Source organism: Patiria miniata, unplaced genomic scaffold, assembly GCF_015706575.1.
Source record: "Patiria miniata isolate m_02_andy unplaced genomic scaffold, ASM1570657v1 HiC_scaffold_17, whole genome shotgun sequence".
Taxonomy (NCBI): domain Eukaryota; kingdom Metazoa; phylum Echinodermata; class Asteroidea; order Valvatida; family Asterinidae; genus Patiria; species Patiria miniata.
In genome coordinates this window covers 14,250,883-14,265,783 of record NW_024037055.1, presented here as the reverse complement: position 1 = coordinate 14,265,783, position 14,901 = coordinate 14,250,883, and the positions used below count along the sequence as shown (strand labels likewise).

Genomic DNA, 14,901 nt, shown 5'->3' with positions numbered 1-14,901 from the left:
TCCATTCAAAAAATATCACCATTTAAACGCAATGGCCATAAAACCTGTCTTGTCCAAAAATCAATTTATTGTGTGTTTTGACTGTTTGGAACAAGAAAGAAAATGACACAGAATACTTGTTTCAACAACTGTCACCAACTGTAGCACACAATATTTTGATTAACAACCCTGGTTAGGCAAACAATATGATTTATAAAATCTACTTTTTTTAAAAGACGGGGCCTTCAAAAGGACTTTGTTGCTTTTGTTTGAAGACAAATGTGACGACGATTCTTGAAATCGCATTTTTTAGACGAGACAGGTTTTAGGGTCATTGTGTTTAAATGGTGATATTTTTTACATGAATTGACCAATTTCAGTATTTTTTTCATTTTAAAAGTAGCTTATGAAATTGGCTTTCCAGTCATTATTATTGTTGGTGCTGCATATTTTTTTAAATATGAAATATAATTTTTGGGGTTTGGGTTCCGCTATTTTCGACTTACCCTGTAAGAGAGTTTTACGGGGAAAATTGTTTGTAAGCTTGAATAAACTAATTGTCAGATATGAAATTATTTTCTTGTCGAATTTAATACCAGTATGCTTGACTTTCAAAGTTCTTGAGGCTTTGAGTCTTTTTTCCAGGACTCATTTGACCTTACTGCTTGATAAAATAGCTCGACTCATGTTTGACTGTTTTGACTGTTGTAATGAACATCTTTTGATTTAGGCTGTGTGGCATAGTCAAGCATGTTACCAATGTGACTGTATGCTCCTCTGCTGAACGCTGCATCCTGGCATACCTGTATGAACTCTACACTTCATGCAGTCACGTCAAGGTAATTCACTATCTGTTTTATTTTTGAAAGTAAACAGTTGATTTTTGACAGAAAGTGAATACTTTTTATTAATATAAAATGGTTTATCACTTGGAATCCTTGAAATCCTCTCATCCTATGGAAGGATTGAAGATGCATCCTAGCAACAAAAGGTTGCTACATTTGGAGTAATTTGTGAATCCGATTCCCTCGTTCCATCAATCTTTGTTCTTCAGGCCAAGTTTTCCGACATGTTCAGCAGCGTTGCATCCAAGGTGAAGCAGACACTGTACACCAGTGTGCATCCCTCCGAGTCCAATCCGCTATGGAATCCTAAACTCCTGCAGGACTACATCCAGAACCCCAGGTAAAACTTAGGCCAAGTTCGCGCAAGGACTATAGTTGACCAATGGTTAACTAACGTTTGCCCGAACTCTGTCTAGTCGACGGCAGTTGACTACGCTAGTCGACTATTTGGAACCAGCATACTGGGGTTGGTTGCTTCGCTGGTAACCAATAGCCGCGCGCATTCATAACGCTAGCAGAGAGCTAGGATCTAGAAGTTTTGCGATGACATTTTGACCAGCATTGGACTAGAGACGTTCGCGCATTGCTATTAGTGCGCAGGCGTAAGGTACGTCACAAATCAACCACTAGTCGACTAATGGTCCTTGCCCGAACTTGGCCCTAGTCTTGTTCCAAAACCGGAATAGATTTTATTCACCTAAAACAGCCAGTCCACAGTAGGCACGGAAAATACGCCATAGTGGTGGAGGGCACTTTCAACAAGCTGAATCAACTCTGATCTTAGGAACTTCGGAAGTGCTAACTGTAGTCTAGGGGCTAGAGGTTGCTATGGTTTGATACACGATAACCCACCGCAGCGATAACCTGCCGCCACGAGAGGGGGCTATCACAACCAACCAATATCACCCACGAGCCCGTCGGAACAACGTCTAGGCCAATTCGTACTGGTTGTGTAATGCGTGCGCACCTGTTTGGCCTAATATGTGACCTGTTCTGTCAAAATCAGACTTTTCTGGGCATAAGGTCAAAAATGATATTTTTACATATTGTTAACATGTGTTCTTTTTCCTTTTAATAGGTGGTTTTTAGTTTTTGAAACCGGTCATTCCTGGGCAGAGTTATGCTCTTTTGAAGTTCATTGTGTCGAAAAGTAGAAAACGGAGAAAATGGCCACGAACGTCACAAAACAGTTATTTCTTAAACTGATATACCTTATCAAAATCATCAAAAATAGTACATGTAGAGTTCAAATTAGGGTTTCAAACTTTTATAATATATTTTAGACATGTTCGGGATTACAAATATGCAAAAATTTGAAAATCGATAAAAATCACCCCCACAGCGTTTTTTGGCCCTATCTCAATTCCAACCTCTGCCCAGAAGCGTCTGCTTTTGACAGAACAGGTCACATATATTCAACGCACATTCAAAAAACTTCATAGTGGTTCCGAAGCAAACTCTCAAATTATTTCCATTAATGTGAAAGATGCAGCAAGACTTTTTTGCTACTTCACTGGTCCGCTCATTTGTTGTGTGTAGTATGGGTGGGACTGAAAATGAACAGTAATTGCCTGCAGAAGCAGTGTATGCGCACTAGTTTCCCCCATTTTTCTTGGCCAGACGTTGTTCCGACAAGTCTGTGGGTGATATTGGTTGGTCGTCATAACGCCCTCTCGCGGCAGCGGGTTATCGCTGTGGCGGGTTATCGTGTATCAAACCATAACAACGTCTAGCCCTACTGTGTTAACCGGGAAATTCTGAGCCTACCTCACACACGCTATTCAGATACATCCAGCAACATCGATTGAGTGCACTTCCAATGTTTAATTTTGTCTTTTGTCAGACACTTTCAAATTTAGTTCAAGCAAATTCATACAATGAGTACACGTTTTCATCCCAGAGTATTACGTTTCATCGCCTCTACCTTGCCAAACCTTGTTATTCAGAAATCAAATTTGTCTATGCCACACTATTTGATCATAGTTTAGTTTAATTTCGTCATACCTCATTATGATGTCTTCAGTAGAAAGCATATAGGCTGCTAATAAGAATAATTCCTCACATTTTTTTCTTTCCTTGTTTCTTCATAAAGTTATTGTTTGTTTCTTTTGATTATATCTTCTTAAAGCTACAGCCCATCATTTGCAGCTATCCAAAAAGTAACTGACGAAATTCTTGTTGAAAAAACATACTTGGTTGAAAGATAGTAAGGGGACTAAACTCCCTGTGAAATTATTCTTTCGGGCAAGCTGTCATGTTGAAGAAATCAACAAGAGAAGGCCTTTCCAACGGTGCATCTTAAGACGCACCTTTGGAAATTTCCGTTAGTAGTTCGTTTTTTATTCGGTGAAGCGCCTGCATGCGTTGACACGACGCGCGCACGGTCGCTTCAATTCATCGGATCAGTGCGCAACATCGCGTAGCTGCAATCAACTCAGTGAGAACGCGTCTCGGACGCTGAATTCAGGCCCAATTCAAAACATGATTCAGCAACTTTTGATTTGAAATCTTGATCCTAGAATGCTGTTTTTCTCCAAATATACAGCTGAAGCTGAGCTAAAACTTCATCGGGTTAGTTGTTCAGCACCCTTCTTTAGATCTTGAGCACGTTTGTTGCTTCAAACGAACAAAATGCACAAATTACAAATGATGGACTGTACCTTTAAAGTACATGTATGTAAGACTCAATATTTTAGGCACATTACACGGGGATTTAAGGTTATCGATTCATGATTTTTGACATTTCCTTCCTTCGTTTTATCACTTATTCTTTTTGTTTGTTTATTTAAATTGATATTGTTTTGTTGATCTTGGTAATCTTTACACTTTTTTGTAACTGTTCTTTGAGTTTAATACACTACTTCTTCTAATAAAATCGTGCGAGTGAATGTGCCAAATTGTGCTTTGGGGCACAAGGAAAATGCTCAATCACACACCAGACTAATTTACTTACAAGTTATATATTAATTGATATAAGACAAATTTGATCTCTGAATGCTGCCATTCGGCAACAACTTAGACAAATTTGATCTGTAATGACGAATATTCTGGACACAGTATTTAAAAGAGGGTTATCAAACTTTGAAATTGAATGGTAAATGACTATTAGTTTTGGTATTAAAAAGCGTGTGAAATTGAATGTTACAGTTGGGGAATTTGAATGAAAAGCGTTTTCAACTAGCCGTGAAAACCTATATTTGTGACATACCCCTACCATTGAATCCCTCCATGGATAGAGGATATAATTATTAATAATAATAATAATACTTGTTGAATAAATGGCTTGGTTTAGTCCAGCAATACTTTCTCTTGCCCACATTTTTCTAACTCCTGAAATGCTGTTCTGTGTCCACAGGGGTCGTCAGTTTCACCACACCTCATTAGGCAAACAGCTGAATGAGAGCTCCACAGACCGCTACAGCTTTGTGTGCAATGCCCTACTCAGCATTTGCTGCCCTACAGATGTGCAAATGTGAGTTCATCATCATCCATTTGGCATTTTGGAGACCTGTTGTCATACTGATAAAACCAATGTATTTTGACCTGTCTTGTGACCTGACTCACGACCAGACTTGTGACCCAACTTGTGGCCTGACTTGTGACCTGACTTGTGACCTGACTTGTGAACCAACTTCCGACCCAACATCTGACCAGACTTCCGACCCAACTTCTGACCTGACTTCTGACCTGACTTCTGACCTGACTTTTGACCCAATTTGTGACCTGACTTGTGGTCAGACTTACTCACATGTATGACCTGACTTCTTTCCTGACTTATGACCGGACTCGTGACATGACTTGAGACCGGACTTGTGACCAGACTTCTGACCGGACTTGTGACCAAACTTGTGACCTAACCGGTGACTGACCTGTGACCTGACTTGGGATCTGACCGGTGACCTTTCTTGTCACCTGACTTGTGACCTGACACGTGACCTGACTTGTGACCTGACTAAGTTTATGACATGACTTGTGAACCGACTTGTGACCTGACCTGTGACCTGACTTGTGACCTGACTTGTGACCTGACTTGTGACCTGACTTGTGACCGGACTTGTGACCTGACTTGTGACCTGACTTGTGACCTGACTTGTGACCTGACTTGTGACCTGACTTGTGACCTTACTTCTGACCTGACTTGTGACCTGACTTGTGACCTGACTTGTGACTTGACCTGTGACCTGACTTGTGACCTGACTTGTGACCGGACTTGTGACCTGACTTGTGACCTGACTTGTGACCTGAGTTGCGACCTTACTTCTGACCTGACTTGTGTTCAACTGAATTACAACTGTAGTTCTTTATCCTTTTCATTGATCTTATTTTCTTTGCGTTGCCTACATAGGTTGAATGACCTATCCATCATGTGTGCTGAGCTGACGTCATGTTGCAGTGCCCTCAGCTCTGAGTGGCTGGGCGTGCTTAAGGCTCTCTGCTGCTCATCCAACCCAAGCTGTGGATTCAACGACATCCTCTGCCAAGTTGATGTGAGTTTGTCAGCATTATATGGGGTTTTTAATGTTTTCGTGAATGTTCGTTGATTCTCCTTGTCTTACGTCTGGATGTGCCGATAATTTTTTAGAAGGTTTTCGCATACCAATTGTAATGCAAGGGAGCTTAGTGATGCATAACCAGAGGAATGCATCCAAGATGTCAAATAGAGCTTACTGCCCCTAGTTTATAATAAAACCTTTAACTATGGTTGTTAAGTACAAAGCTTGTTCAGTATTATCCCTTTGTTACTATTTAAGGCAAAGATGTAAAATTAAGATTATGGCATGAACTTGCATAGCTACTGCTACTTCATCAGCTCCTACAAAAGCTTGAGTCATAATCTTTATTTGAGTTAGTCTTTCAATTGCTACCTTCACTATACGGTGCTTCCCAAAAAACCTGCATCTTTTTTTTGCAAAGCTTTAGGGTGGGTGCGGAAACACGCACCGCCATTATTTTTATACAATTTTAAAGCTTGGAATTTAAGTTTATCCCTAGCGAGTATTTGTTTGATATCTAAAATGGTTTTAAAATTATTCCTGTTCAAATAAAGGCATGTCAAAAACAAACTCAACCGATTCCAAGGGAAATCGATGATGCGGTACATCAGAAGCAAACTTGAGTCAACAAGCTGTTGAAATTAAAAAACAAACAAAAACAGTTGATATACATGTATATTAAACACACATTGAACTCGAAAGGAAGAAAATAATTGTGAATTTATTTAAGGTGTAGTCTACGTGGATCGAAAACAAACAGAAACACAGAAATTAAAGGGCAATGAGATCGTCACATCATGAACATGAAGCATTTCCACATTAGAAAAAATGATTGATTTTCCTTGAAATCGGTTGAGTTTATTTTCGACATGCTTTTATTTAAACACGAATAATTCTAAAACCCTTTTGAAAATCAAACCAATACTGACCAGGGATAAAGTTCAGATTCCAAGCTTTAAAATGATATAACTATAATGGCGGTACGTGTTTCTGTGGCGACGCTAGAGCCTCACAAAAAAATGTTGCGAGTATTTTGGGACGTGCTGTATAGCTGTAGCTTTTTGGGGGACACCCTGTATTCTGTTTAGCAGGTGCATAACTTGGGCCCAGTGATAAACCTTTCACTGGTGTCATTTTTCATTGGTTGTTGTGAACAGGATTGAAACAACTACAGCCTGAAACACAATCCAGGATGAAGGATTAGTAGCTTTTGGTTTGAAAAGAAAAAAATGAGATATTTAATTGCTTTTTGACAGGTGAATGATCTGTCCATCCATGACTCGGTCGCGGTCTTTGCCGCCATCTTGATCGCCAGGCATTGCTTTGCATTGGAGGACGTAGTGGAACACGTGGCTCTGACGTCTCTGCTGGACTTCACTACGCCGTCACTCAATGGTATCAACTACGTCCTGCTTTTTTATACCACAACCCAATTTCATGACACTTATTACCGAAGGCAAAAAAAAAAGAAATTGTCAAGTTTTGCAGAAATCTTTGCACCAACAGCATTAGCATAGTTTCAGGCTAGCAAGAAAAGTTGGGCTTAATAATAATAATAATAATACCGAAGTGTTATATAGCGCACGTATCTACCAACAATTAGGTACTCAAGGCGCTGGAAATTATGTCTATTATTAGAGACAGGTAATGAAGTACATGAGAAATATGAGAACCATTATGTAGCACCTTATAAGGGTTAACAAGGTGCTGTGGCGCATATTGCAGCCACTGCCAGAAACACCGGGGCAAACCCCTTCTCTTAGCGATAAGTGTTACTGGGTTCCTTAACGTGCATTACACAGCACACGGGACCTACGGCTTTACGTCCCATCCGAAGGACGGAAGCAATAATGGTAAAGTGCCTTGCTCAGGAGCACAAGCACCATGTCTCCTTGGTCAGGATTCCAACCCATGTACAGTGTGGAGCGAAAGAATTTAGACTCCTGCGATAACACGCATACCACGCTATTTACATTTTATCACTAGCTAGGTTTAGCGCGTGTTTATCGCGCTAATCACGCGTGGTTTTCGCGTGTACGCCGCAGTGTTTTTCACATGGGCACTGACAGAAAGACGGAGAGCGGCTCCACGCGATAATCACGCGCGGGAAAAATATGCGGGAACAGATTTGGCGCTTTGTCCCACGCGTGGCTCCACGCACGGCTCCACGCGCGGGGAAAACTATCCCACGCGTGGGGCCGGGGAAGACAGACCGCACACCGCCCCGGAATACCGGCTGGGCTTTGCGCCTGGGACGGCCGTCTTTGCGCCGTTAATTTCCCGCAAGTTGGCGGCTGAATGATGTCAACTCAAGGAGGCACAAGTTTTTACACCTTAAAAATTCCCGCCCAGTAAAAAAAAGTCGGCTCCTTCTCAAGTTCTATGAAAGAATACTTCCCAAGGCAGTACTGCCGTCCAATCAAACACAAGTGGAACGAAGCTGAATGTCAGAACGACAAACGACGACCAATCACATCTTGCCATCTCACAAATTCCTACTTTAATTGGCTGCAGACCATGACCCTTAGTCAACAAAGAAACTCTACACGGATGTAATTCGAGAAGTCAATTGGACAACAGAGGCATGCTGCCGACGACACTGCTATTAGTTGGCTGTCAATCATTCTTTGGGAAGTGTTTTTTTTTATTCTCCAGAGCAGATTATTATGAAAGATACTGGCCCTTTTTTAACTGGCTCTGTTCATATTCCTCTTTGAATAAAAACATGAATGAAAACTTGCAACTTTACCACAGCATCATTTTTTTCGTATATGGGTCCGAAGAGATCTTTCCCCCTCATGTTATAATAGTGTTTTCCTGGTTTGCGAGAATATTTTTCCCGCCTAGTTTTTCTCGGTATAGAATATTCTGTTCCCTATCTCTTCAGAGAATTTATGTCCCAAATATTCTATTCCCATGCAGGAAACTTGAAATGTCCAGTCCCGAACAAAGACTCATTTCGTTCTTCGGAATAATACTTCTTTCCTTCATTTTGCCATTTCTGTCATGTCCGTCGAATAACCATCACAACAATATGCATTTTCAAAATTCTTTGTGCATATTGCAATGAACCACAGTGACTCAACATGTACTGCCGTGTTCATATTGAAATCTATGCACAACGTGCGGCGTGATCCGCGCGCTAACCACGCAGACATTTTGTGTGTTGTGTTGATGGTTTCTCAAATGTATTACATTTCTGGGCCACGCGGTAAAAACTGTGCCAAAATCAGTACGCACTAGGACGGTGCGCGCGTGTGTGGTACCGGCTTATATGTACATTTGTGTACTGTGAACTGTAACGACAGCGCTTGGACAATTTATTGCACTGCGCTATGTGTTTTTAGTTTTAATTCACTGGGGGAAGCCGTCAGCATGTCTTACTCAGATTTTAGTCTGGAAACCAAAAGACGGCGGGTGATTTGTTTGTTAATTTATTGTTCTGCACATTTTCAAAGTGTTTTACCTTGCCATATGAATGACCCAATTTACGTTAAAACATTGGCGTCAGTGCTGTCCGGAGTTGGAGATCGCATTCGAATTTAACACTTGCAATACTAGTACTTACCGGAGGTGTTAAACTCCGTAGCTTTAACTCACATTGCAGGATCGACGAAACGCCAGTTCCCTCAGCTCTGAGTACTCTGTGCACAATTTGCAACAGTGGCTGGCGTAACAAAAATTGCGAAGGGCTTACTTAAATCAGTTTATTGTGATTCGCCTGCAAAAACCTATACGCCATTTATCAGGCATGCAACTTTTCCTCAGATCAGCTGATTTCCTCCTTTTTTTTTTACTTCCCATGTGTGCCATTGAACACAGAAAAACACTGTACAAAGTCTGTGAAAAATTTGAATTTCCTCTTTCTTTTGTGATTTCCCAGTTGCATGCCTGATTTATATAACCTGATACATGTACATTTATTACTTTTGATTTATTTAATTTACCCCGGTTCTATTTTTTTTTTCGCCACTGTAATTACCTGAAGAACGGGATTCATGATCAATAAATGGGTAGGTATTTCTGGGGGAAAATTCACTCTTGAATATAACTGTTGTGGCGTTAATATGATTTCTTTAAATATGGGGTGTGTAGGGCACTACATGTACACTTCATTTCAGGAACCCAGTTATCAAGTACAGTGTTTCACACGTTTTTCCTGTGGAAAGTTATATGAAAAGCACCTGTAGGAAAACAAGAAGGTTCCAGTAAATGTAATTTTCTTTCTCCTGTGGTGGTATTTTTCTTGTCCATTTTATGCCATTGTTTTGAATTTAATTGCCTTTAGACTGTTTTGCTCTTAGAATTTTTATCCGGGTTGATTGGTGTTCTAATTTGGATGTTTCAAATTTGTTTTTGTTTTCTCCAATTTTTTTTCGCTGTTTTTCTTTAATTCGCCAACGTGTTTAATATGATTTTTTTATGATCTTATACAATGTAGTTAGTTACACTGTAGGACTATAATTTTTCTTTTCGTCTGACACATCATCGCCGTGACAGTTTTTACAAACTTTTGCCTAAACCAGGAAACGTTTTCTTTTTCTTTTGAACACCGAACGTGGCCGAGTTAACTCCTGGCTCAAGTGTAACAAACGGAATACATGTATCTCCAAGCGCAATACATGTACATAGGCCTAACTTGGAACAGCTCGTAAACTTGCTCGCACTGAGAATGTTGAAGTCGGCATTGATCATATTACCTTGGGAAAAAAGAAAGTGTCTTTAAGTACTTGGGAGTCTTGGATGATAGTAATACTTATTGCCAAAATCATGTCACAAAGACAGCGTTAAAATTAAAAACAAAAGCTGTTTATTTTAGAATTCTGACTTTCATAGGTTCCTGATTTTATTGTTCGTTGTCAGTGTTTTGTTACAGGGCACACCTCAGACGGTAACCGCAGGGTGATGGTTTCGTGTGTAGTAGCATTTGATCGCCAGTACAATCAACCGAGCACAGCTTCGCATGTTTTCAGCAAACCCCAAGTCCCGGCAAAACCAATGCCCCAGTGACAAGATCGTCATCCAATGGGTTTAAAAGATCAATTCTCGCGCGCCATTTGGTCTCTTTTAGCGCCGCCTCAAAAGAATTTCCCCTGGCCTACTTCTTATCTCCGAAAAAGATACACTGTATTACAAATGCAAGTCGGCTGTCAATCATTGACTGGAAGCCCAAGCTTTGCCCCAAAGGAATTTATTTAAAAGATACTCGTAATTTTATTCCCCGGATGAATTCGCCTTTTGGCCCAAAACCCTTATTCAACCTGTTAATCCCAAGAAACAGGGCCTAACATATTCAAAATAACTTCATACGTTTGTTCTTTGTCCACTTGTAGGAAATTGTATTTGAAAATTAATTTTAAAAAATCCACTACCCCATCAATTCCAAAATGACCTTAATAATTTCCAAACACATTTTTTTCTCGCTTTCACATAGAGAAAAAGTTAAATTATTTTACCAGCCCATTCATTTAAAGACCTCAAAAACTCAACGAATAGATTTTGGTGATTAATTTATTGAGTAGTTTACGGTTTATCAATTTAGACAATCTAAAAAAAAACCTTAGTCAATTAAATTTACGGAACTCCCAAACTCATTCACGACAGATTCCAGGGGGAAATTTTATACGATTTATGTCTGGGTTTTCATGTATCAAATATAAACAAGTGATCTATATATCCATGGAAATAAATTACAGGCCTTAAAGAAAATCTTTACTTTACCCACATATTACGAGGTGAGAATAAATACGTAAGAATAAATCAAGATACTGTGTACTATGATGAATGTACTATGAAAAACAAAGATAAATCCTGAACCTTTTATAAATTTACCCCAGAACAGAATAAATTCCAGTGGTTAATTTAATTGACCTTTTTCTGATTCCCTTGTTTTTAAACAAAAAATGGCAAGGGGGAGTTTCAATGTTGCTTTTCTGATCTCCTACATATTTTCCCAATGGATTTCAAAGGGAGTTCTCTGTTTTTCTTGTTCATGATGAAATGTGAATATTGCCCACAACCATTTAGTTGACAAGAATTATATTCTAAGGCTCAATACAAATATAAACGGTTTTATAAAATAGTTCTTAAAAAGTCAAAGCTATACACCGCCCCTATCAAACCTTGGTCGGTTTCCTTTGATTAATTCCTGTTGTTCGAGAACTACACATCGAGGCTCTTATTGGTTGTTCGATAACGACGGTTGTCTTCCAAAGGATTCTGATTGGTGGAGTGTCTGGGCCGGGAAAGACTTATAGCGATTTATATCAAACAGCGGGACGCGCTCAGACGTATGGTCTGTCTTGAAGCGGAACAATTTAACCAGTAGGCAGTTTGCGCAAGCTGACTTGGAATTCTGTAGCGGACAAAGGTAAAGGGCGGACTCCTTCTGACCGAAAATTCCAGAGATCGTCTTACGGTCTAATTTGGTCGTGATGGGTGAAGGTTTTCGAGAAAGAATTTATTTGAAAGACACTCTTACATTTTTTCCCCAGATGGACTTATTCGGGCTCTCTTGGCCCAAACCATATTTCAACCTGTATTTAATCTCAAAGACCGCCTTACATTTCAAAGTAAGTAAAATTTACAAAACGCATTTTTTTTTCTCAGCTCGTAGGAAATTGTGTCTTGAAAAAAAAATAATAATCCACTGCAGTAAAATATTCCAAATAAATTTTAGGGGTTATTTACCACATATTATATGGCTTTCTAGACACTTTAAGAAAAAAAAACATTGTATAACCAGCCCTTTTGTTTAAAGACCTCAACAAGACAACGGATAAATTATGGAGATACAATTAATGCCTATACCATTAATGTTCCATCGCTTTAATTTAAAAACTTTAAATTTTACAGAACTCATAAACACGTTCCCAGCATATTCCACGGGGAAATTTAATACTATCCATGTCTGGTTGTTCTTGTATCTAACAAAGAGTTTATAATAATGCACAACTGCAATTCTTGGCAATATTATAGCAGATTGTTCCCGCCCGAAGCTGAAAAGTGCATCATACCCACATAATGATCATTACGAGGTAAGAATATTAAATAGGTAAGACTAAATCGAGGAACATGTAGTATAAAATCCTGAACTGTAGTTCACGGACATGGAATAAATTCCAGAGGTTAAATATAATGGAATTTATTCCTGGTTCTACAATTGTTTTTAATGAAAACGGGGAATGTATACTTTAAATCTTAATTTTCTGAACTATAAAAACATTCCAATAGATTTTCACGGGGAAATGTTACTATGATTTACGTTTTGTTTTTCTCGTTTGGGACGAAATATGAATTGGCAACGACCATTCAGTTAACGAGCAATATATTCGAGAGATAAAATAATTCGAAATAATTTAAAAGGCCTCTTTCCCCTGTAACGAATCTCATACCCAGACCTGCCAACCAGTACGGTTTTGCCGTATTTAATACGGGAATTTATTGAAAATACGGCCGTACGTTTTTTCTCCATAAAATACGGGTTTTGACCATTTTGACACACCAAAAAAAATCCTAGTTCGGCTGCGAGTGAAGAGTGCGCAAGAAGAAAAAAACGGCTGCGAACGTAGACTATGTTGAGACACGAGGCTCGACATCGTGATCAAGTAAGCTAGGGTGTCTGTGATTGGTGCATGGGATGTAAACAAACGCATGGACCGGGCGTATTAACCAATCGGATCGTTGCATACAAAAGCGCTAGGCATATACTGCGCATACCATGTGCAACTAGCTAGCTGAGGATAATTGAGCGTGGAATTCGAAAGCAGCACTGGCGTGAAATAAAATGGCTTCGACCTCCAAAAAAGATATTAAAAGGAAGCAACTGTACAAAAAAGAGTACACCGAGAAATGGGATTTCATCCAGCCGTCCCAGAGAGGAGAGAATTACGCACGGTGTACGTTGTGTATTTCCGATATTAGCATCGGTCATAGTGGATCATATGATATTGGTTTTGTGAGTTTTTACTGAAGTTTACTCGCCATACAGTTTTAGGTGGATTAGGGCATTTTTAAAATAAGTTGTAACGTTAAGGGGCATATAACGTCGGGGGAAATAATTTTGAAAAATCGCCGCCCCCCAAAAAAGAATTCCTCAAAAAATGCCTCCCTAGTAACCACAAGCTTTTGATTCACTTTTAAACTGGAATCCTGGCGTCTAGTGGAAAAAATAGAGAAAGAAATCACCGTAGTCCGTACATTTCCACATGCCCTGATCGTTGATTGAGTACGGCCGCCCCACCACGCTGGCGCCCTTATTTATCAGGATGTAGCATGCTCGCAGCAACGTGTTTTACGTTTGTGCACTGGTTCCTGTCAACAAATATATCTTGGGCCTAACGGGCCGGGTACCAGCTGCACCGACCATGCGACCGTATCGGAGTATGCATCGACAGCTTAATGCTCGCGTACTTTTCGATGACAGGTATTGAAGCGACGACTTTTTTTTTAAGCAAACATAGTTTGGAACAAGATAAATAATGACAGTTTGCTTAGTCTGCAGACTTTCTCTTTCATTATTTATGTACTTTTAATGTGATAAACTCGTGCAGTGAAACTGAATGACGACGTTTTGTTCGAACACGAATACTGTGTCCGAAAACTGGGCGCACTATTACGGGCGCGCTGTAAAGGGCGTTGATTTTTTTTTTTATTTATAAATTCCCTCTCACCGCCCGACCCGGGGAACCAAATCCGTAATCCAACTAACTGAGAAAGGTCTTAACTAAGTTTACTTCGATATATCATAGAGTCAGTTGTGAATAGAATTGAATTGAATTTTGAATGGAATTGAATTCCTTGAATTGAATTTGAAAATTATTTTTTTATGTTGCCTAGGCTATTACCTATTACCTTATGACTTAGTTTCAGCGGGCCCTTTTTTTTTAAAGTCCCTGAATACAGCAAAGCTCTGCTCAATTTTTTTAAATTAGGTATTTCTAAAATCCTCACACCACGTGGAATTGCAGCAACATTAAACCTTTGTAAGCTCGTTTGTGCATTAAAACAAAAAAATCCAGGTTTTTAAGGAAAAATACAGGTTTTTGAGTTTCAGAATACAGTTTTGTTATCTCACAGGTTGGCAGGTCTGCATACCGTACAGAAACACTAAATAATTTGGAGGGGTTAATGTAACATAATTTATGTCTAGTGCTAGTGTTTGAAGGAGAAAATATTTTAATTGACATGAGCCCATTAAAACCAGGAACTCAACAATTTTACGAATTACATCCAGAGTTTCTAGGTTTATTATTTTTTAAGTATTTCATCTCCGGTATTTTAAAAATAATAAGTGTACTGCACACAATAGATCATTGCTTGATTCTGGCGGGGCCGACATCGATGTGGACAGTCTCTTATTCAAAAAAGCATGTTCCAAAATGATAACACAATCGAATTTTTTGGTTGTGACTGCTGCACTGGCACCGCTTTAATTTCTCACTGTGCACATTGAGATCCTGCTAGGGCAGTTAAAGTCATGGAGTTCAACACCTACTCCTGGCAGTAACCAAGTAAATAATGCGGTCTTACTACACACAACACGCGAATAATAATTTAGCATAAATTGGGTTATTCAAGTAGCA

At 39.4% G+C, this 14,901-nt stretch overlaps 1 protein-coding gene across 4 annotated transcripts in view; it reads left to right on the top strand.

Annotated features, from left to right (window-relative positions):
- The window catches only part of LOC119723913 (mediator of RNA polymerase II transcription subunit 12-like protein), a 110,057-nt gene that overhangs the window by 33,519 nt on the left and 61,637 nt on the right, over positions 1-14,901 (top strand). For all 4 annotated transcript variants that reach the window (XM_038194819.1, XM_038194817.1, XM_038194818.1 and 1 more), the window contains 5 exons: positions 710-818; positions 1,034-1,164; positions 4,180-4,296; positions 5,170-5,311; positions 6,574-6,712. In XM_038194819.1, coding sequence (XP_038050747.1) covers positions 710-818; positions 1,034-1,164; positions 4,180-4,296; positions 5,170-5,311; positions 6,574-6,712 — 638 coding nt within the window. The remainder of the gene's footprint in view (positions 1-709; positions 819-1,033; positions 1,165-4,179; positions 4,297-5,169; positions 5,312-6,573; positions 6,713-14,901) is intronic.